Below are 24,852 nucleotides of genomic sequence, written 5' to 3' on the forward strand. Positions count from 1 at the left end.
TCATGGCTCGTGATCCTTGATCACTTTGACCGAACAATCTACTAAATTTCTTCTTCCGAGAATTTCTTAGAGGCGGAGAAAACCTCGTATAGATGATATAAAGAATAACACAAGGTGCTATTCTCTACAAATGAAATATGCACAAAATAAAGTTACCAACAACTTAGCAATCACAATTTGGCATATGTTGTTGGTTGTCTAAGAAGCACGGATGAATATAGCTTGAATGCGGAGTAGGACCATGGATTTGATGTTTTGAATGAGGGGATTGATTTTGAGCCTTGGATCCCATGACTTCTTTTATAGGCTCTATCTGGTCGACTGGAAACTAAATAGTCAATTGAACCCTTTCAGTTGACTGGACCTTTATTAGGTGACTAGTCTCGCTCCTTTCCTTGCTTGCTTGGATTCAATATGATCTATCCTGTGAAATTCAATTTTTCGATCGACTGAACCCTGTTTAGGCGACTGGACCCTAAAGGTTTCCTTTACTATTCAATCTGATCTTTATTGGATCTCAAATTTATCTGTACTTATCTATTTAGATTAGTTGACCGAACCATCTTATTTGATTGACCAAACCCTTCTGTCAACTTGGTCCTTTGCTTTTTTATAAAATAAAGTTAGTATAGTAATAATAATGATCTTACAAAATATAGTTAGATAACAGATAATAAACATGAGTTGTTTAGATAGTTAAGACTGTATGATTTTTACTTAGAAGCCTCCGTTGATTTCTTTAGTCGAATCACTACCTAAGGTTGCCTCCATAATGATGACTCATCCATACCATTCTTCTTTTCAGAAGAACCACTCCACTTTAGGAACTTATTTCAACTAACTAGTCAAATATCCTATTCTTCAAACTTGTTTGGGCTTCCTCTGTTCAGTATCCGATCATTGACTTGCTAGGGCTTTCTCTTGATTCGATATTAAATCCTCGTGACCCATTGAGCACATCTTTCTAGATATCCAGTCCAATAACTCATTTGGACTTCTTGTCTAGTGTTTTTGATCTACTGAGATTTTTACTGCCTAGTATCCAGTCTAGCTGACTGATGTTATCCATATTGCATGTCACGTGAAGCATCAAATTAATTAAAATTGGAACGTTTCAAAACTAAAAATTGTAGGTGTAGTATGGAGTCCCAAGTCGTATTTTTCCAAGGATAACTAATAAATGTATGAATCCTAGAATTGATTCAAATCTAATTCTTACATTCCCAAGGTCAAGAATAGAATCAAAGAAAGGATGTTCTTATCTAGACATGATCAACTTCCTTCTAACCAAATGAGTGTCAATTAAATTCAAGATCTAATGCATCATTTAATTACATGAAAATAACAATCATTCTCCATCACAATCAAATTCAATTCCCAACTCAATTATCAAGTCTTCAATTCTCCTTCTCAATGACGAATAAACTCAAAAGCTCAAACACTCTCATAGGTACCGAATTATCATCTAAGTCATGATCATAATCCAATTCATCAATTAAATTCAAACTTCCATTCATAATAATATTGAACAGAGGTACACAATCAAATCCTCAAGTTAAGCATTCACTAGTTGAACTCAATCTCAGCAACAATAGGTCCAATGCAAGAACAAAGACTAACTAAATAAATAACCTCAACTAAACAGATTTGTGTTAATCAGAATTTTGAATTCCAAACAGAATCTAAATTGCATACTGAGTTAGTAGCTGTACACGGCTAGAATTGCAGAAATTCAAAGAACAAAGCTGCAAGTTAGAATTTATAAACGGGATTGCAGAAGAAATTCAAACAAGAACAAAATGGTAAGAAAATGAATCAGATCTGATGATCTGATCTAATGTTTCAGAAAGGAAAAGAAAACAAAACCTAAAATCAAACGTTCAACAATCACAGATCCTTGCTGCAAGCCTTCTCCTCCCTGCCGTGACTACAGAATTGCCTTTGAGAACGCCCTTCGGGCAATTGACTTGAATCTCGAACTACCAGCTAATCCAGCCGACTCTTCACAGCCTCTGGGAACACCCTCAAACTCACAATCAGCTGGAGTTTACAATGCACGAAGAAACAATGCTGAGTTCTGGAATTTGTGGACACCAATTGATTGATCAGATCAATGTCGGAGTTGCTGATGGGATGGAGAAACGGGAGTGTGATCGGAGCTTCTGGGAATGCCCTCGAGCTCCGGTGATAATGGAAATCGTGGATCGGAGAACACCCCTAAATCTGGATTGCGAAATGGATAGAAACTCAACTTCACGGACTGGGGAATGCCCTCTATCGCTTCTGTGACCTCTGACAATGAACGCCGTCAGCTCATAGATCGCCACCGGTGAAGAATGCTAGCTCACTAATCTAGAATGGAGAAACGAGAGCTACGGATCGCGAAGAAGATGCACAGTAGCCAAAAATCGCGAAACCGAGCCCACTCTGCACTGTAGCTTCTCAAAGATTTTATACCCTTTTCAAATTTGATCCAACGGTCCAGAATGATTTGATCTCATCTAACGGCTGTAATGTCTTCAGATCTAGATCAAAAGCTTCAGATCTTCATCAACGGACGAGATCTGCTCTACATTAGGTCGGATGGTCCAGATCCTTGATGGATGGCTCAGATCTCTCCGATCTTCAATGAACGGCTACAATTGTTTTGGAGCTTGATCGTCTCGTTAAAACTTCGATCCGAGTGCAAATTTGGTTCAAATTCATCCCAGTCCAAGAACCTTTTATGCCTATAAAATAACAATCAAATATTAGCATCAAATAAAGCCGTAATACAATAATTTGTAATTAAGCCCAAAATCGATACAATGCATAAAATATGATGTAAATATAGGTTTCATCTATGAAAATTGCATCAAACCATGATTGTATGAATGAAAATAATACAGTAAAATCATGGTTATCACTGACCTACTAGGACTTTCTAGGTTGAGCTATCTATACACTTAATCAATTTATTAGATCATAATATATCTTAACTTTGAACCTTTGTCACCATTAAAATATAGGTTTGATTCTGGTGCTCTCTGGACCAACAATTCCCTTTCATGATTTTATTGGTCTGCGTTAGGCTAGTTAGATGGGGTGAATAGCCCTGAAACTAAAGTTAGAAATGTTTTTTCTTACTTAAAATTAGCAAGGATACAAGTTAGTTAAGCATAAACAATTAGCATTAAAAATAAATAACAACTTAGGGAAATGAGTAATACCACCCCTAGATAAATGGTCAGACCAAGGTGGTAAATTAGAGTTCAGACTATCTTTTAGGGTGTTTGGCAGGAACTAAGTTAAAGTAGTGAGATCTGACATTACCCTAAGTAGAATTTTCCCATAATTGATCAAGAAACAGAACCACATATTTAAGTACTTTTGAAGTTTTCTATGGGTGGAGCCCATTCGGGGTACTGGACTTTAGCCCTATCCGACATATAGGACGATTTAGTTCTAAAGCAGATAAGATCGCAGAGCATCTTCAGGGCATTCATGAGCAGGCAGAATAGGTTATTCATGAGAAAAATACTAAGTAGAAGACTCGGATTGACAATCATCATCGTTAGGTACTTGTTGATGTTGATGATTTGTTTGGGTGGTATTAACTCGTGATCGTTTCTCTATTGGTGAGTATAATAAGTTTGAAGATCAAAAGATTGAAACTCGCTAGATATTACAGAAGATCAATGATAATGCCTATAGGTTGTGCTTTCCTAGTCACTTGAAGATGTCTGATGTCTTTAATGTGAAGTACTTAAATCCTTATTTTATAGATTTTGATGACACTACTTTAAACTCGAGAACGAATTATTTTCAATTTGGGGTGATTGATGTGGGAGGATCGGAGTTTTCAGAGACCATAATTGTTGATTTGGGTTGAACTCGTAACAATCCAGTCTTGGGTAAAAATATATTATTTTAAGCTTTTCAAAGGCTCCGAAGATTTTTTTTTATTTCTATTAAGATTTGTTCTTTCCATTAGATTTTTTTCTTCATTTTTTACATCTTATAGTTTTGGGTCTATTTAAACAATTGTTTAATTGTGTTAGGGGATGGTCTTTTGTTTTGAATCAAATTTTATTCGGTTAAACCTAGAAACGATGTCTCTATGTTTGGTGATTTCTCGTGTCCTCTTTGAAATTCCTATGTGAAAATTGTTGGTGCAGCGGGGCCGACAAGAGGGGAGGGGTGAATTGCTTGCAAAATAAAATATACCCTCCTCATATTTTCAACACAATAATAAAATAAAATCAAATAACAAAAAGGAAAGAAAGAAGACTCAGCAATTTGACTTAATTACAACTTAGATGGTTGTTAATCTAAGGTGGTTAAATAGCGCACTAAGAATCTCCTTCTCTGAAGGCGGAGAAGCCTTTTACACACTTAAAGAGCTCAAGAGTTGCTAGAAAATTGAATACAGAGTTGAATGATTAATTCCTAGCTCCAGGGGCCTTTATATAGTTCATGGAAATCCTATCTCGAGTCTTGAGGGCGCGTCCAAAAGGGTTGAGGGTGCCTCCAAGGGGATGAGTGGATAAAACTATATCTGCATGCCAACGATCACAAAGACTGGGTTGAGGGCACCCTCAACGCCATGGAGGGCACCCTCAATGTGGAGGACACCCTCAATGCCATGAGGGCGCCCTCAATGCTGCAGGGTATAAATAGTTCCAGCTTCTCTTTTTCTCATTTTCAGCTTGCGAAGTCCCGCTTGCTTGGGTGGTTGCGACTAATCGAAATAGGGCTCACCCAAATCCAATTCCCGGCCTTCTCCTCGAGCAGGCTTCCGCCTCGGCTTCTCGTCCATCGAACGTCACGTACATTCTTCTCGTCCACCGGTGTACTCTTCCGCAGCTCTCTCATCCTTCGAACGCACCGAGCCCATCGACTTCCTTCCCGTGCTGTCCTTCTTGTTGGCTATATCTTCCACTCAACTTCTTGCGCTCCTAAACTCTTGCACACTTAGACACAGGGATCAAAATCAAACATGACCTAACCTAACTTGGTTGATCACATCAAAACAACTACGGGGACCAACAAAAATTAGCCTCCAGAATAATCACTATTCTGCTTGATGTTAGTTATCGACCAAGAGATTTGTTCATTGACTTAATGAAGTGGAGAAAATTTTTTATTATGAAAAAATACCTAATTGTGTGAAAGTAAAATTGGTTATCATCAAACTTATGAGCCGAGCATCGACATAGTGAGAGCAATCGCATCACTTATAAGACAAACAAGGCAAAGGTAAGATCACTGCTTGGGAGAAGATGAAGGGAAAAAAATAATAAACGTCCACTATCTTTCCTTTGATTACCCTCAAATCTTGTTTCAATAGCTACATACATTGAGGCAGGATGCAAGTTCCTAACATGGCTTGGTTGGTGAAAAGCCACAGAACCGAAAACCAATGATTAGGGGTTACCAAAAAAGTTGGCCAGCTTATCCTCAGGATTCGTGTTTTACAGGGGCGACCCTGACTTTTGGGGGCCCTTGGGCGAAAAGAGAAAAGGGACCTCTATAGATTTTTTTTTTTTGACTAACGTACAATTTGAATATAGTTTAATAGAAAAAGTTGAAAATCAATATATTTCATTTAAAATATGATAAACTCCATATAAAATATATTTCTCAAAGTTTTTCAAAAGGTGCAACACCGTACAAAATATGTTTCCTAAGTTTTTCCAAAAAAGTGTAATATCTACAAATAAAAAAAATAAGTATGAAATAATCATTGAAAAAATCTATATCTTCTAGAATTTTGAGAAGTAAATCATTAATAAGGTATTCAAAATCAAGTTTTTTTAACACTTCATTTTCGATACATAAAATTGTCAAGATATTTACATTCAAATCATTATCATTATTTTCTCTCAATTCTTTCTGATCATTCATTGCACGATTATGATCATCATTTTCTCTCAATTCTTCTCTTTCATTGATTGTATGATTATTACTTAGTTCTTCTTGATTACTCGATTGTTCATTTGTTGCATGATCATTTAGTTCTTCTTGACTTTCTTCTTGTAATTCATCAACTGGATCTTCAATTGAAGAGCTAGCTTTAAAAAACTTAGAAAGAACACCTTTGTGAGTTTTAATAATCTATTCCACTCTTTTTCTTTTGTTCCTTTTCTGACTTCAAGATTGATATTTCTTTAGAAACATGTTTATACCACAAATTTCAAGTGTAAAAATAAAACACACAAAACCAGCAACAAAGTTAAAAATGAAACAAAGCACAAGTGGTGAAAACAATAGTCAAAGAACAATAAAACCAAGTTTGTGCTAGAAGCAATCAATATAATCTATTCTATGATGATTAAAATTGGGATGATTTATTTAAACTCTTTCAAATCTATAAGAAAAATCATGTTTTATTGGCTCCAATACCATATTAAAAATCAATATTGAATATTAACAATAAGAAAAATATAGATAAGTAGGTAATTTACGTTGTAAGTTTATATATTGATGAATGATGATATTGATGAAACTAAAATTTTAATTAGAGATTAAACTTTTCTGATTTAATTACAAGAGATTCAAATGAGAAGAAGGGAGGAAATTAGCATTCACGATTCATACTTTACTCTTCAGAATATGACTTCTATAAACAAATGAATGAAGAAATAGTTGTATAAGAAATCAAATCTTGGAAAGAGAAAAAAAAAGGATCGTTTACCTTCCTTCTTTTTTTTTTCTTTTCTTTTTTAGATTTTTTCTTAAATTTTAATAAAAAATATAATTTTTGGACATTTATTAAAACAATTCAACAATATATATTTTTGGGCCTTTATTAAAATAATCCAATAAAATATATTTTTTGGATTTTTATTAAAATAATCTAATTATATATAATATATATAATATATATATAATATATATTATATGTGCATATCAAATTTGGGGCCCCTAAAAATTAGGGACCCTTGGTCGTTGCCCCCGGTGACATGCCTCAGGGCCGGCCCTGGTGTTTTATCTAGTAGTCACCACAAGTTAATCCTAAACCTCTTATCACACGTTTTTGTTATGGTGAAGAGAGACAGAGCAACCGAATTTAGGGAACCTGCTAGTCAAAATGACAACAATTTGTTGATTGAGGAAGATGAGACTGCGAGGTGAATAATGAACCAGTGTATGATAATGATGAAGTTGCCAAGGTATTTTATGGTGATAATCATAAGGCATTAGTCATTCACGAGAGTCTACTCACTCCTAAGGGTAACTTGAAGGATGATAACAAAAATGGATGGTCAAAGATAGAGACGCTGATTCGAAGGATATTTCTCAACTTTCTAGTCCTCAGAGTATAATCTATATGAAAGAATGCAACATCCAGACTCTTGATTTCAAAGAAATATTTTCTCCTAATGTTGCTGTTGAAGATGATTCTAGAGAACTTAGTCAAACTTTAATTTCATCAAGTGCTACTAGTGTTTCATTCCTAGTGGTTGATTTTGCAGATGCTCCTCCAACTGTATGGAATAGAGTAATAGTTGAAAAGCTCGTTGGTCGTGATTCCAATCTTCAATGGAACTTACATAGTCTCTAAAGCAATGTTTAACCGAGGACCAAATATTTAGCATTGATCCCTATTTGGGAAAGGAGATTGTCGAAAATCTTTCAATTCTTCGATTCTCCAATCTCGTCTGAGCCTTTATGGTCACGACAGTTCATTAGGAATGTGCAACTCGTATTCTCTTAGATTTTGGAGCAGAGGGTCGAGGTAGAAACTTCGATAACTACAAGATCATTCGTGACATAATGCAGAATCATTTTCTACAAAATACTGTCTTTATTTACCATAAAACTCCTGTCAACTTAGATGCAGAGGTTAAGAAAGGGAAAGGTAAAAGTACGTTCCAAGGTCAATGAGGGTTCTATATGTGGCAAACGATGAAATCGTTCGTCCCCAGTGTCCCTGTCTCATTCGACACCAGGCCATCACGAGGGAAGTAAATTACGGTAGCCGAGCGAGCAAGTGGTGGTGGGGTGAAGTGCATAGGATCCAAGGATTTATGTCCCAATAGCCCTGCGATTCGACTCTGTGACCTCATGTGACAAACATGCCACCACTTACCAACTCGGATGACCCGTGAGGTCACAATGAGGGTTCTACAGCTTGATGATGCGGTGGTTGGACAATACAAAAGTCACACGAAGGGCGAAGATCATATCTTGCATGCATACATGCATAGATAATTCAATAACGATAAATTTATCTAGTCAAAATCCGAGTGATTAAAATTGAATTGTAATATATGCACGTAGTTAATATATAAAGATGATATTTCTAAAATTCCTTAATAATGACTTATAAAATGTATTACTGACTAAATTTTAGCCATTTAGTATTGTCCATCTAACAATACCAATAGGAAGCCTCACTCCAACATTTGCAACGGTAACTTCATTCATTGATAATACTAGATGGGACGGTGTGCCATTCTTGATGAAAGTTGGAAAAATGCTTGCATACTAGGCGTGCATAGATTAGCATTCAATTCAGGCATGTTCTTGGCAACCTTCCTGACTCTTATCAACGGTTTCAGTACAAACTCTCCTCAAAACTAGCTAAAGACCCTCTTGAACTTAGTGAGCTTCTCTGTGAATAAATTATGCAACGTCAGTTTGATGCAGTCGCAGTCGACATAATTGCTCAGTATCAGATCCTAATGGCGCTCCTTGGATTGAAAATCTGCTGAAAAGTCTCTACTATGTGAAATGGAAACATGGGGATTAATTTTCTAATGAGATAGCATATTAACGATTGGATCTTAATTTTAATGAATTAATTAACAAATTTTTTTAATAAACGGTTGACTTAATAATATTATATTAATGAATGATAAATACTTTCCGATTATCTGGATAGTTAGTTAATTATTCTCAGAGTTGCTCGGCGTCAGCCGATAACTGATGCTGATTAAAAAATAAAAAATAAAAATAAAAAAAGCATGAGCGAAACGGGCTGCTCGCAGTCCAACCTATTTGGACACCGACGACGGATGCTCACTGGATCAGTTCTGCCATGACCAATGGGCGAGTGCCACGAATCCACCCGATCGGACCATGCATTTTGCTGGTTTCTGCCTTAAATGACGGATCGAGTCGTTCAAACTCTCCGGATGCAATCATTGAAAACGAGCAAGAATCGAACGCGTTGACCATTCGATTTTTTTCTCAGATCTCAGTGATCCTTCCTTAGATCGTTTTCTCTTCCGGTGAGCTTTCTTGAATCACTTTTATTGTGATTATTCCTATGTAGATGCGGATTCCGGATTCACTCTTTTGGGTTTTCGACCTGACGAGGGAGATTCGTGATTTAAGGTTTCAAGATGGTTGTCGGATTAACTCTTGATCTTCATCCGGAATCCTCGTGGTCCATCGGGGATAGGTTAATCTATCGTTAAGTGTGCATTTTTAGAAAACAGAAGCCGTCTTTTTTCTTTTTCTTTTTCTTTTTTTTTTCTTTTTCTTTTGTTTCGTTGCGAAGTGAGTCAACGCTGTTTGCTTTCGATTATTCTTTCTCACGATTTCTCCAAATGTTTTCTTGGGTCTGATAGAAACGATTTCTCTGGCGTGTGCCAAGTACATTGGATCCTCTTGTTGAAATTTCTATATGACAATATTTTCGATTAGGAGACAGAATCTGGAAAAAAAGATTCTGGAGTCTCAATCAGGCACTGATCAAATGCCATTCGAAGGGAGAAACTTTGACTCAATTGAGTTTGATGAATCACAATCTATCATCATTACGTTAAAGCGGTGTATGGTAAAGAAATAATTGCGTTAGTGTTATGTATTCGGTGATAGGATTTAGTGTTTTTTTGTTATCTCATGTTGATTATATTATCTTCAAATAGGGTTATTGAATCACGGTTGGATCGTTGACGAGTTGATGTTTCGCTCTTGAAATATTTTGTTTTTTTGACTCTCTGTGTGCGCGCACGTGCAGTAGTCACTACATCTAAACTGCGTCCGCCAAATGAACAGAAATAACTTCACTCCTAATCTAATTTTCATGGTTATTCTATCACCCTTCTTCCTAGATATCCATCAATTCCTTGTATCACTTCAATAAATTTCATTCTCAAAAAATTATTGTCCCTTTCTCCATTTTTTCTATTTATTCCTTGACAAAATCTCAAATATCATATCTTACATTTTATTTCTTGTGATACAAATTGACGAAGATATTGTCAATGATTAAATGATTGTTGTTTATTCTCAGGTATGGAAGAAGATAGTCCTCACTCGTGCCTTCCATTGCGAGATTTCTATATCCCTAGTTACATACTAGTACCAGAATCAGAAAGGGAAGAAGTTGCAGAAGAACCAATATGTCCTGTTATTGTTTTTGTCAATTCCAGAAGTGGTGGTCAGCTAGGAGGTGATTTGGTTAAAACATATCGTGAGCTTCTCAATAAAGTTCAGGTACTTAAAGTCTTAGGCTAGTTGTGGAAGAAAGAAAACATCTATCTGAAGAAACACAATTAATAGAAGATTTTTGTGCCAACTATGCAACTGTCTATTTCAGGTTTTTGATTTGGGTGAGGAGGCTCCTGATAAAGTTCTGTACAATCTTTATGCCAACTTTGAGAAGCTGAAGTCTGAGGGTGATAGGCTTGCTAATCATATTGAGAAGAAATTGAGATTAATAGTGAGTGAAACATTGAGCAAGTCTTAGATCACACTATCTCAAGTATTATTATTATTTTGTTTCTCTCATCATATTCTTCATTTTTATGCTCCCTTCCTCTTTTTTCACTCATTTTGTTGAGAAGCAACTTGTATGTTAGGTTGCAGGTGGTGATGGTACAGCTGGTTGGCTTCTTGGTGTAGTTTGTGATCTTAAACTTGTTCAGCCACCTCCAATTGCCACTGTACCTTTGGGAACAGGAAACAATCTTCCCTTCTCATTTGGTTGGGTAGGTCAATTATTTATTTTCCCATCTATTGTGACTTATTTGTTAGAGTTCTTCATGTCAAAATTGAAAAGGCCAGTTGATCTTGAGTGTGGGGTTCCTTGACGCCCCCACCCCATAAAACTGAAATTTCTATCCTTATCTTTTCTTTGGAGGAAATTATCCAATAATATGATTAATTCTATGAAATTCTTTTCTTATCTTTTTAACTTTTCATGCAAGATTGCATCACTTTTAAAACAAAATTGTAATTGCAATCACCTTATCACATGGCAGGGAAAGAAGAACCCTGGTACAGACCATCATTCAGTGAAAATTTTCCTTAATCAAGTCAAGGAAGCAAAAGAGATGAAAATTGATAGGTATATTTGCAGTCATCAATTTTAGGGAGGTTAACTTTCATACATTACTTGGTCCTTAAGATCAAGTTTACAAGCTATTTAAGATGCTTTCTTTCAAAAAGAAAATCACTTAAGATACTTATCAAGTTATCATCATATTACATTGGGGTTGACAAAAGATGCTATTTTTTTTTAATCTTAATAGAAGAAAAGTTGATATTTCAGCATAGTGAATACTCTAATGCATTACATTCTTGTACGATTGAGACATTAGCATCATCCATACAATTGTAACTTAGTCTTTCTTCTTGTTTCCTTCGTCCTCTCCCTTTAAACTTTCACTATTATTCTGCATGTTGCTCATCATTTAAAAATGATTAGATTTACTTGGTATTGAGGTATTGCTTCAAAATTAATTGCTTTTGCAAACTTGTGAGATTGTTGAGCTTGTATTATCATTATCATCAAATCTTACCTTTTTTGTCCTTATTTTTTTTTTTGGAGTCGGTTACAAGGATCTTAATCTACATTAAAGCTCTATGCAAGAATATGTTATTAGTAGAACATTAATAGATATCTAGAAAAAAATGTATCCCTCAACACACATCATTAATTTATTTATTTTAATATACTTGTAGTCTGTTGTAACATTGTCATCATGTAATTTCCTTTGCATGGACTCAATTATATTGCTAAGTGTTATTTAGATACTAATGATAATGGCAAACTGTATGGTTGTTGATGTCCGTTCATATACTTTGCCATTCAAAACTCTAAAACCTATATCTCTCTAAGTGGTTATCAAATGCCAACTATTGGTCTCTCTATCTAGTCCTTTAGAAATATTTCCTAGCATGATTTAAAATCTCATATCATATAGGGCAGCACGGGTGAAACATATCATTCCACTCGCCGACCTACACGACGCCAACATCGGCACGCTCTACATAAGGCCTCGTCATCGTATGAGACCGCACAACCATGCAGAGGCCTCATAGGCTCATAGCCTTGTGGAGGCCTTGCGCAAGGCCATACGGCCATGCGGAGGCCATACGGCCATGTGGAGGCCTCGCGCAAGGCCCTGCGGCCTTGTAGACACTTCGTGCGAGGCTCTGCTATCCTATGGATGCCTTGGGCGAGGCCTCACACGAGGCTGATTCTTTTCTTCAATTTATTATCTTTTTTATCTGTTATTTTTAAGCCGTTTTTTTTTTCAATTTTAATTTTTTTAACTATAATTTTTTTTGGTTAATTATTTTTCCTTCTTTCCCTTATTTTAATTTATTTTTTTATTACTTTCATTCTTAAACACATGAAAAAATTTCTTTTAAATTTTTTATTATTTCTTTTCTCCTTAAATATATAGGAAAAAATTTCCTCCTTAAACTGATTAAAATAAATTAAATTCAATTAAATTAAACCTACTTGATTTTATGCCTAGACTTTAATTAATCCTAAATTGATTTTACTCAATCTTAATTTTTAAAATATTAGTTTAACCTAATAGTAAGTAATTATAGTAATCAAATATTATAATAATTTTTTTAATTAATATATTTTATATTTTTAAAAGTACCAAAACTGTATCGGCACAATATGATACGATACTGAAATTATATTGTTCCGGTCATGAACCGAACTCTGATATGACTTGAAATTTTAAATCATGTTTCCTAGTCCTTTAGACATATCAAAAGGCAACTATTAGGAATGGATGGTGCAAGGGGTAGAGGAGACAAAGAAAACATTAATTCATGATGTAAATATAATTTATTAATTTGAATATTGTTAGTGAGATAGTATTGCATAAAGCTCCAAGCTCAATGAAGATATAAGATTCATGTAATCAGCCACAAATAGACTAAACATGGGTTGGTGATGATGATAACGATGATGATGCTAATGATGATTTTAGAACACTAAGTGGGGTATTTTGGGACCCTCTATATCCCCTGTTAGTAGCACACCTAAGGAAAATCCGATACATCTGTACATTTATTACTAGATCATCACATCTTATGTTATGTTGTTATATCTATTTCAGTTGACTATTCCTACTATATTTCTGACTGTTTGGTTGGAATTTGGAAGAATAAATGATGGATGGTTCTTTGATAAAACTTTTGGGAGCTGTGATGTTCTTAATTTGAACCATTTAGTGCTTGCAAAACAATATTATTTCAATATGCTCCCATGTAATCTTTTAATTCTTTAAGTTTGGAACCCTCATTTTGCATTATACTAATGCATAGGTCCGTATAGGTTAGCAGCATAGAGTAGTGTTTTTGCTACCATGTCCGTATTTTAGTTTAAACATCAAGTGGGGTATTTTGGGAACCTCTATGTGCTCCATCAGTGGCACACCTATGGGAAATCAGATACATCCATTCATTCATTGCTAGATTATCACATCTCATGTTATGCTGTTATATCCATTTCAATTGATTATTCATTCTATATTTCTCACTGATTGGTTGGAACTTGAAAGAACAAATGATGCATGATTTTTTGATAAAACTTTTGGGAGCTATGATGTTTTTAATTTGAACCATCTAGTGCTTGCAAAATAGAACCCGCTCCAATGTAATATTTTAAATCTTTAATTTTGGAACCCTCTTTTTGCGTTGTAACTTATATTAATGTGTAGGTCTGTTAGCAACATGAAATAATGTTATCGCCACCATTAGATTTATGTTCATTGTGTATGTTTTTTCAAGTTCTACTTTATTAATAAGTTTGTCATAGTTTTGGAACAATATCGACCTACCACTTCAAAGTTTTGGTCCATGGCTTGATCATTTCCATTAGGTTCTTCTAGTTTCCAGTTTTTTTTTTAATCATAATGTTGCTTTTTAGATTTTGAATACTCTATTGGAAAATCTATATGAACACGTAATACAATTTAGGCCAGGTTAATAATTTAGTTTCTAGTTGATAAATTCCATCGATTAGGTAGTCAAAAACACAATTGGCAAAAGTGATAAGGATGTTCTTAGTTTTGTGATAGTGCGATTGATGCAAAATTAAACAATGATCATATATCATGATGAGTGTCCCCACAGGGTGCTCGGCTAGAGGGTGGCAGATTTGCTATAATGGGACAGAGCTCAAATCCCGGCGGGTGCAAACTCCTCCCATCCTCTAGCCATTTGACGATCGGTTAAAAGCTGACCGTGATTTACCTCCCTTCACATAATCTGGGACGGACTGTGATGAGCCCTTGGGATGAGCATAATCACTTTTTATTGCAATGAGTGGTCATTGAATATGGTTAAAAGTCAGATGAGGGCAAGGGGAATGAAATGGCAATAGTTAATTGGTCTTTGAGTATCCTGTTCAATATTTTAGTTTGTAATACTACAAAGTTTCGTGTTGATCATTTTCTTCACCTGATTGTTGAATGATTGCTTGCTCAAATATTAATAATGAGGAAAGGAGCTTGCTCTTGAAATCATCTTATTTTGTGTTAATCCCAAATAAAAGGTCTACAATCTTCCTTGCCTTGAAAAAGAGGGTTTCAGAAATTTCCCAAGTGATACCTAACTAGCATTCTTTTTTGCACACTTTTAAGTACCTATGAGACACTTTCTTGTTCACAAAGATTTGGTTCATACATTGGTCTACCATGGCATTCATATTTGTTCCTCTATACAAATGATACATGTGACATCCTTTAGTGTGGGCATAAATGTGCATGTTATTTTCCTTTCATGTTGTATACTCTCAAAGTTTTGCTAACTCTAACATGTGAATCTCTCTATCAATTTGTGTACCTTATGAAATTATCTATTTGATTGGCTACTAAATGAAGCATTTTTCCTCTTCTTTTTACTAGAACTTGAAAAAAATTTCATTAGCAATGCATGCATGGATCTTTACTATAACCATGATTCTGCCATAAATTAAGAGCTAAAATTGGCTAAGGGTGATTTCAGTGATAAGCGTGCACATTAGTTAGTCAATTAAAAGTGGTGATGATTAGAAGTGGTCTTGGTGTATATAAGGTGCAATTTGTATTCTTATATGTATTGTGACATTGTATATTTTAGACCGCAAAGCCATGATTAGAAATCTATATTATTAGGGAATTATATTTATTTTTAACATAATTAAATGATCTCATTTGTTTGATTTTGATCTTTTAGTTGTTTAGGGCTGGGGGTGCAAACATTTTTTCTAGTCATTTAAATATTTGACATCGAATAGAAAGGGTTTTTTGAATTATTGCTTCTGTGGTTATTTAAGCTGGCATATTGTTATGAGGATGAAAGCTCCCAAGGAGGGTACCTGTGATCCAATTGCTCCTCTCGAATTACCACATTCCCTTCATGCATTTCAGCGCGTATCAAGCTCAGACTCACTTAATATGGTAAACATAATTAATTGATTGTTTCTTATCCTAGTGATTGTTTGTGGATTTAGAATTATTATACTTACATAATAACATCACAAAGCAATATGGATGTTTCTAAAAAATTCTGAGTGTATGAGATAGTATTATTTATGTTTACAATACTATTACTTTTTTTTTCAGGAAGGCTATCATACTTTTCGTGGTGGTTTTTGGAACTACTTCAGTATGGGTAAGAAAATTTATAATTTATAAAAATGCAACTAATCACTAATTGATTGTATAAAGATTAAGCAGTTGACAAATTGACTAGTATGTGCATCCTGTGAAGGTCAAATTTTCCTAGATTGTGTGGCTCTACTTGTGCACTTGGCATGAATATCACGTTATACTTTCTATATATCAGTATGGTTCACTTTCTTCTTGTCTGGTCTTCCATAAGTTGATTGTCTCTCCTCTATTCTGGCATTTGTTTTATATTTTCTTTCTATGCTTCAGAGTTCAGGGAAGAATGCTCTACTAAGTTTAAAAAATATATTTCTTTGGAGTCTACAGCAGAAATTTGCTCTCGTGATTAAACTTTCATATTCATAATTTATTCTTTTGTTTGTACCTTTCTTTGACTACTTTGACTAGAAGTAGAATCAGCTTTAGGCAGTCCGAGAAACATAAGTGCAGGTTCTGAAGTGTCCTGGTACTATTACACCATGTGAATGAAGATATATTTGTGGCTTGTTGGCATATCCATCTTCATTTACTTTAATAGAGGGCAAATAGTTGTTCTTTTATCTTAATTAAAATGAATGTGATATGTCCCATATATATGATGCATCATACTTGTATTCAGGAATGGATGCCCAAGTATCATATGCATTTCATTCTGAGCGGAAGCTACACCCTGAAAAGTTTAAGAACCAGATAGTTAATCAGGTACTGCTTTTACCCTTTTCTGTCATAACCGCATAATACCATCTACAACTCTTTCTATAGATGCCCATTATTTGTGATCATTGTGACATACATATTACCTGCGGTTATTTTTGCTAGCATTATGATGTGGACAACAAATCATGGTTTAATTTTTTTAACCTGACCATGTAAATGTTTGCTATTATCCCTCCAATCTCTAGATTATGTTCTTTCTTAAAACCCCTATACCCACCACCAACTTGTTGACATTTATTTTCACTTAGCCAAATTCATATAGTTAGGTCAGAAACAAGCATATTAGAAATTTGCATGAGAATTTAGGGGATAAACATAAAAATATATGCCTAATAAAGCAATTTCCTTGTTTCTGACAGATACATTTGAAGTGTCTTAAGAAAAGATTTGCTTATCACATTATAGTCACCGCAAATATGTAATTCTCAATCTATTAAATGAGATTTCTGAGGCATGAAACATGGTAAACCTAATGGAAGTATCCCTTGTGTTGCTCTGTAATAGTTAATTGTGATGGAGGATTCCATGAATACATGGAGAGTTTAAGTTGCGTATGAACTAAACTATTGGTCCTCTGGCTAAAGTCCTGAATGTCTTTGTACAGACTACATATGCTAAACTTGGGTGCACACAGGGGTGGTTTTTTGCTTCTCTGGTTCACCCTTCTTCAAGGTAAGTTCAAGAATGGTTGATATCTGCAACTGTAGTTTTATGTTCAGTTTCACAACAGAAAAGTTAGTGCTATTCTAGGTTGCAATGCAGGAATGTAGAGTTCATTTGCAAGTTATCTTTTGGTTGGATCATGTATAAAAGGGTAAGCATCATTAGATCCATCTAGAAAGGCGAAGAATAACAAGTGGTATGCCATCTGTTAGGGTGCTCTTGTACCAATTGAGAAGTAAATAATTACTTGGTTTATTAAATGAAATCTCAAGAAGAAAGGAGGCTAGATACAGTTTGTGTTTTTGCAGTTTTGTAAAACTTTCCTTTAAGTTTCAGGAGTACTTTACGATCACATAAAACACTCGATGTTCTCTTCCATTTCAATCATTCTGCTTGTATTCTATATAAGACATCTCTCTCAATCCCTCCATCATTTCGCAAAAATGATCCTAAATATTTAAAGCTCTTGGTTCCGGACAACTCATCATCTCCTATCTTAACAATTGTTTCATTATATCTAATATTGCTAAACTTAAATTCCATATATTGTCTTTATTCTACTAAGCCTAAAATCTTTCCTTTTTAGTGTTTCCCTCCAAAATTCTAGTTTACCATTTACTCCTTCACATATTCCATCTACCAAAACAATATCATCTACTAAAACAATAGAGTCACTTGATTCTATTGGATAAAATTTTACATATAACCTAGGCTAATGATTGTGTCTATCTAGAATTACTTGTTAGATAGAATTGTTCATATTTAGCAATTTTATGTTAAATCTATAAATGTATATAAGTATCCTTTATCATGGGTTGAAATGTTGGTTCGTGCCGCCCGGCACAGACGGTTTTTACCGTTCCATTGGGCGACTGAAATCGGCATATGAGGCATCCCTGTCTCGGCGGCACCGGAGGAGAGCAGGACGCCTCCAGCGACACCGGAAGAGACGCGGGACGCCTTCGGCAAAAGGCGTCGCCGAAAGCGTCCGACGACCCTGCCGGCGTCGTTGGACGCTTCTGGCAACCCTTCCTGTGCCGCTGGACGCATTCGGCGAGCATCGTCGGACGCCCCCAGCGAGAATCGTGGGCGATGATCGCGGGCGTCGGACAATCTCACGGACGCGAGGTTTTTTCTTTTTTAATAATTAATTATTTTATTTAATTAATTTAAACAATTTCTAAGGAGGATATGTGATATTTCAAAGAGGCTTTAATAAACTCTAATTAAATTATTCTAATAAAATATATAAAAATATATTTAAAATTAAAATAAATTTAATAAATTTTATTAATTACTATTCTGAAAAAATAATGTTTTAAATTTCATTTAAAAATTTTAAAAAATATAATAATTCTTATTTATATTCTAATATATTTTTTATTATTTTAAATTTCATTTAAATTTTTTAAAAAATCTTTGAAAATTCTAAAAAAAATTTAAAAATTTAAAAATTATAAATTTTTTTTAAAAAAATTATAATAAATTATATTTATATTTTGATATTTTTTTTATTATTTTAAATTTTTTTACTTAATATTTTTTTACTATTAAAATATATATATTTTAATTAATAATTAATTAAATGGATAAATAGTTAATTTATATAATAATAATAATAATTATTATTATTATTATTATAGATAGTTCCATTATAATTTGAATTATTGATATATTAATTCTATTTAAATAAAACTATTTTTAATTATTTTTTCTAACAATATTAAATTATTCAATAATTGAGAACTTATAATAAATCAATATACAACTTATTTTTATATACACCATAAACATATTTATTTTATAATTATTATATATAAATAAAAAATACCGAAATTGTATCGACACGGCACGATACGATATTGAAACCGTATCATTTCGGTCTGAAACCGAAACCTCGGCACGGGTCGAAATTTTAAACCTTGTCCTTTATGAAATAATTGTGCAATATAATTATTCTAGCTTCCCTAATTTCTACATGGTATCAAAGCCAACCATTTACCATTTATAGTTAAGGTTTTCCAAAGAACTATTCTTCCTCCAAGGGGGAGGTTGGTGATCTCCCACTCATCTCTATGTTGATTTCTCTCTACCTTTCTTCAAAGTTTCAGTTCTCTTTGAAAATGAAAATCTTAGAAAATTAGTTGTTAATATTAATTAGTGGAATGCTTCGGTTGCTACATTATATTTCTCCTAATTTATAGGTTCATTTATGTCTTGTATAATTTTTCTAGTGGTCCCAATTTGTAAGAGATATTCTATGCACTTGATGTCTTGAAGTCATGTTATGAGGGACTCTATGAGTAATTTTGGTGAAGCAATTAGTGGAGGGGTATGGTTGGAAATAATGTCATAACTACACAACTACACAGAGGGAAACTTATCATCAACTGCTGTGATATAATGCTTAAACCAAGGAATTCAGTGCTGACCCCTACCACCTGAAATGGGTGATTTTTACTATTCCAGCACCGAATTGATAGTGATACTCTACCGGTACAAATGTGCCAATGGTTATGCAAAAATCCAATGCTTTAGCGAGCATAAAGCATGACAAAAGGAATTGAATCGATTCCTTCTGTCGTTCATGGTAGAAACTTCTGTCGATCACGGGGAATCAAAGGGCATGGCTATAAATGCTCAAAAGCTTACCCATCAGTAGCACACGCTGATTATTAGCAACGAAGAAGGCGGGTGGCGACTCTTCGCTCATAACAACGTGCATAGGTAAGATTTTGATAGTTTGATGTATTGAGTCATGGAGGAGAGAAGAGATAGTCAATTGGCAGTCAACTAGATTGTAATCATTTGGCTAAATCACAACTAGCAACTACCCAAGGAGAACAATAGAGATGGAAATCACCAAGAGAAAGAGATAAGAGATTTTGGGAAAAGGAATTTTAATATAATAGTTTTAATTAAAACTGTTATATTAAAATCGAATGATATAAATTTATAAAAGTATTATAAATAATTAATATATATTAGTATTATAAATTGTTATAAGATATATATAAGTGATATAAATTGGTAGATGAAACACGTGAAGGAGTAAATGCTAAATTAGAATCTTGGCGGGAAACACTAGAAGGGAAAGGTTTAAGATTAGTAGATTAAAGACAGAATATATGGAATTTAAGTTTAGCAATATTAGAAGTAATGAGACAATTGTTAAGATAGGAGAGGACGAGTTGCCTGGAACCGAGAGATTTAAATATTTAGGATCATTTTTGCAAAATGATGGAGGGATTGAGAGAGATAACTTACATAGAATACAAGCAGGATGGTTGAAATGGAGGGGAGCGTCGAGTGTTTTATGTGACTATAAAATACCTCTTAAAAAGTTTTCTAAATAGCTGCAATCCCGACTTTAGGCTATGACTCGAGCACATGAGCAGAAGATGAGAGTTGCAGAGATGAGGATGTTAAGGTGGATGTGTGGATATATAAGGATGGACAAAATAAGAAATGAGAGCATTAGAGAGAAAGTCGGAGTTGCATCTATTGAGGAAAAACTTCGAGAGACGCGTTTAAGATGGTATGGACATGTACTTAGACGACCAATAAATGCTCCAGTTAGGCGATGTGAAACTATGATAAACATGCATATTAAACAAGGAAGAGGAAGACCAAAAAAGACTTGGTTAGCAACAATAAAACAAGATAAAATTTATTTAAATATAGATGATGATATAGTAGGAGATAGAGCTCAGTGGCGTAAAAGGATTCATACAGCCGACCCCACCTAGTGGGAAAATGATTGGTTGTTGTTATTATTTGTATATAATTAATTTCATCACTATAATATGGATTCACAACAGTATTAGAAACTCGTTATACAATAATGTTATATTATATAAATGTTAAAATAATAATATAATAAATATAAATTTATTATATGTTATAATATATAAATATATAAACTGTAATATATATATAAATTATAACTATATAAATATATACAACAACAATAACAAATCTTTTATCCACTATGTGGGGTTTAGAATCCTCCTATAACTATATGAATATATATATATATATATATATACAATTTAATTATTAAATAATATAATCATAATATATAAATTTATATGTTTGATATTATTTTTATAAAAAATGTAAAAAAGTTAAAATAAAATATTAAAAATATTTGGATTAGAAAATTTAAACACAATTATTATTTTCAATTAATTTGAATTCATATGAACTAATCAAACCTAAACTAATTTTAAATTTTAAAAAATAATTTCAAATTTTCAATTTTTTTTTTAAAATTTAGCAAATAGTTTTGGAATTGTTAATATGTTAAAATTTTTAATTATATATGATTTAAAATGTTTTAAATAAATTTAATTTTAAATAAATTCTAATATAGTTTAATGTTTAAATTAAAATTTTCAAAAATTCTTAACTCTTTAAAAAAATTTAGAATTATATTTGAAGTGGAATTCTAAAGTTACTGTCGTGTGACTTTGTGGTCATGAGTTTGAGTTATGAAAATAGTCTCTTGTAATAAAAGGTAAGGCTGCTTACAATAAATCTAATGTGGTCTGATCCTTCCCTCGCATTGGCGAGAGCGGACTGCTCTTTTTTAAATATTTGAGGTCTTAGTTTTATTAATCTCCACATTCATAAGCGCAACAAAGTTAAGATAAAAATTTTCTTATGTTAGTTCAATAGTTATTTAAAAGTTCTAAATAATATTCATATACCAAGATATTCATTCTATTTATTTTGTAAATTAAATATTCTTCTTATGATTTTTTTATCAATTAGATAATTTTTCTTATGTTAATTTTGCTAATGTTATAATTATAAATATTTATTATAAATTATTTTATGTTTTTTTTACTCTTAACCTTTTTTTAATAATGCATAGGTAGATAAATGACACCAAATCCAACTTAGAGACAAGCACGTTGATTAGAGAATCAATTTCATTGACAATATTTGTTTGCAATATGATTGGATGTGACTTTGGGGTCACATGCCTAAAACAATATCTTGGGGTGGATATTTGAATGTTTCTAAGTGTTCAAAAGTTTCTCAAGAAATTTATTGTGCAATGGAGGAACTTGATAGAAAAAAATATATGAAAAGGTACAAACATCAATAGTAACATGAAATTTTTGATACACGAACCTCTAGAGTCATGGTCTATAATGAACTTAAAGGTTGTGATGAAGATATTCTTAATAAGGAAGAACTTTTAGTGCCTTTTGAACTCAATATGAATATAAGCAATATATGTGATATAGTGGTGATGTAGTTGGCGCTAGTGGGAGTCGCTTAAGTAATGCTAATGGAAGTGGCTTAACTACTACAACAACATTAGGGAGGAGTGCAAGTGTTTATGTTACTTGAACACAAGGTAGTATTAGTCATTTCTTTCCTTCAATGGAAGAGGGATGTAGTTGATATTGCTAATATTGATCAATCAAGTTAGTAAACACACTAAGACTGATGATGCATATACGAGGGAGAAGAAGAAATCTATTAGCCAAACTGTTGCTAATTTTTTTCATTTCAATTGAATTTCTCATAATGTAACAAACAATATATACTATCGTAGCATATGTCCAATATTCAAAATTCTAGTCCTCATATTCAACTAGCTACATATGAAATTGCATGTTCGTTTTTAGACGAATAAGCGGAGATCAAGACTTAGATCTATCATGCAAGAAACAATGGACCTATATGGGGTTATGTTAATGTGTTATAGCTATTTAGGAGCTAGATGAATGAGCATTATCAATTTTCTATAAATAGAAAGGTGATATTTTTTAAATGTATTGATGAACTGCAGAATATCATGATGCATATTACATATATTGCTTAATGGATAGTGTAGTTCAAGAGATAGGTGTATAATATATAGTGTAAGTGATTACAAACAATGATACCAACCAAGGATTTAGGTGTCGACCCATGTTGCTTGAGATAGACAATTTTTATTGTTTTGGCATGGGATCGGTATTAATACCTCATAGACATGGGTTTGCCAATAGCTATGCGAGAATCCTATGCTTGTGTGCTTGCTGCCGACATAGAGCGCGACAAAAGAAATCCGATCCCTTCTGTCTGTCATGGTAAACTTCTCTTGTTCATGAGAAATCAAAAGGGCATGCTATAAATGTTGGGAAACTAACTTGGTGGCAACATGTTGATTGGCGAGGGTGGGAGGCGACCCTTTGAACAAGTAAGATTTGGATGTATTTGCTATTTGGAGTCTTGGAGAAGTGGAGAGCCAACATCACAGGCAGTCTCAACCAAATCACAATTAGTAGTGCCTCAGGGAGGAGAAATGATGGAAAAAAACTTAGGGATATTGGGAAAAAATACCAGTCTTATATAGTTTATACATTTGTGTTATAAATTGTTATATGAAATATATCAATTACATAAATAAGAAACTGTGATATAACTAATTATATTATATCAATAATTATATTAGTGTTGTATGCATCCATCTATCTTTATAAAAATGCAACAATGTTATATGAATTAATTATAACATATTTATTATATTTTATATAAATTATAAATTGTAAAAATTAATATATATATATATATATATATATATATATATATATATATATATATATATAAATTAATAATTGATTAACTAAATTGATAATGATAATTTATAAATTTATATTTATGTTATCATTTTTTTATATCAAATAAAAAACGTAAATAAGTTAAATTAAAAAATTTTAAAATATTTGAATTGAAAATTTTAAACTCGGATTTTCAATTAATTCAAATTTGATTCAATCTATCTTTAAATTACTTTATTTTTTTTTAAAAATAATTTTAATATATTTTAATAAATAAAATAATTATTTTAATTAATTAAAAATTAATTAAGAATATGTATGAAGATATAGTGACAATAGTAAAGATTCTAGGCAGATTAATCAAAATATTTCCTATAAAGATAGGTACATTAAGAATAACTTTTAAATACTTATTTTTTTACACTAATTATGGATGAACTCACTTGAGACATTCAAGACGTGTTACCATGATATATGTTATTTGCATATGATATTATTTTGGTAAATGAGATAATGCTAAGCTCAAATCTTGGCGAAAGACACTGGAAGTGAAATGTTTAAGACTTGGTAGAGTAAACATTTTATATATGGAATTTAAATTAGCGATGTTAAACGTAATAAGATCATTGTTAAGATAGAAGATGTGAAAGACTAAAGGGGTTTAGAAAGATATCTTACAAAGAATATAGACAAGATATTGAAATGAAGGAGAGTGTTAGGTATTTTTTGTGATCCTAAAGTAACTCTAAAACTTAAAGGAAAGTTATACAAAACTGCGGTTAGACCTGGTATGTTATATAAAGTTGAATGTTGGAAGATAACTTGAGCACACGAACAAAAGATGAGAGTCGCAAAGATGAGAATGTTAAGGTGAATGCGTGGATATATGAGGATGAACAGATAAGAAATGAAAATATTAAAGAAAGTGGTTGCGCCTATTGAGTGAAAACTTTATGAGAGAGCTTTACAATGGTATGAATATGTACTAGAGGACCAATAAATTTTCAAGTTAAACGATGTGAAACTATAATAATTACACATTAAACGAGGAAGATGAAGAATAAAAA

At 33.0% G+C, this 24,852-nt stretch overlaps 1 protein-coding gene and 1 pseudogene across 2 annotated transcripts in view; both read left to right on the forward strand.

The window, feature by feature from the left end:
- Positions 1-7,243: 7,243 nt before the first annotated feature.
- LOC121995369 lies at positions 7,244-8,609 on the forward strand (annotated as a pseudogene).
- A 458-nt stretch (positions 8,610-9,067) lies between these two features.
- The window catches only part of LOC121998228 (diacylglycerol kinase 5-like), a 34,590-nt gene continuing 18,805 nt past the window's right edge, over positions 9,068-24,852 (forward strand). Inside the window, exons 1-9 of one of the 2 annotated variants that reach the window (XM_042553030.1) lie at positions 9,068-9,218; positions 10,229-10,431; positions 10,535-10,657; positions 10,797-10,925; positions 11,199-11,284; positions 15,509-15,632; positions 15,798-15,846; positions 16,462-16,544; positions 17,164-17,231. In XM_042553030.1, the coding sequence (XP_042408964.1) occupies positions 10,231-10,431; positions 10,535-10,657; positions 10,797-10,925; positions 11,199-11,284; positions 15,509-15,632; positions 15,798-15,846; positions 16,462-16,544; positions 17,164-17,231 (863 nt within the window). In that variant the 5' untranslated portion in view covers positions 9,068-9,218; positions 10,229-10,230. Of the gene's footprint in view, positions 9,219-9,271; positions 9,392-10,228; positions 10,432-10,534; positions 10,658-10,796; positions 10,926-11,198; positions 11,285-15,508; positions 15,633-15,797; positions 15,847-16,461; positions 16,545-17,163; positions 17,232-24,852 lie in introns of those variants that run through there. The other variant, XM_042553031.1, reaches the window with a different exon arrangement.

Source organism: Zingiber officinale, chromosome 6A, assembly GCF_018446385.1.
Source record: "Zingiber officinale cultivar Zhangliang chromosome 6A, Zo_v1.1, whole genome shotgun sequence".
In the NCBI taxonomy this organism is placed as follows: Eukaryota; Viridiplantae; Streptophyta; class Magnoliopsida; order Zingiberales; family Zingiberaceae; genus Zingiber; species Zingiber officinale.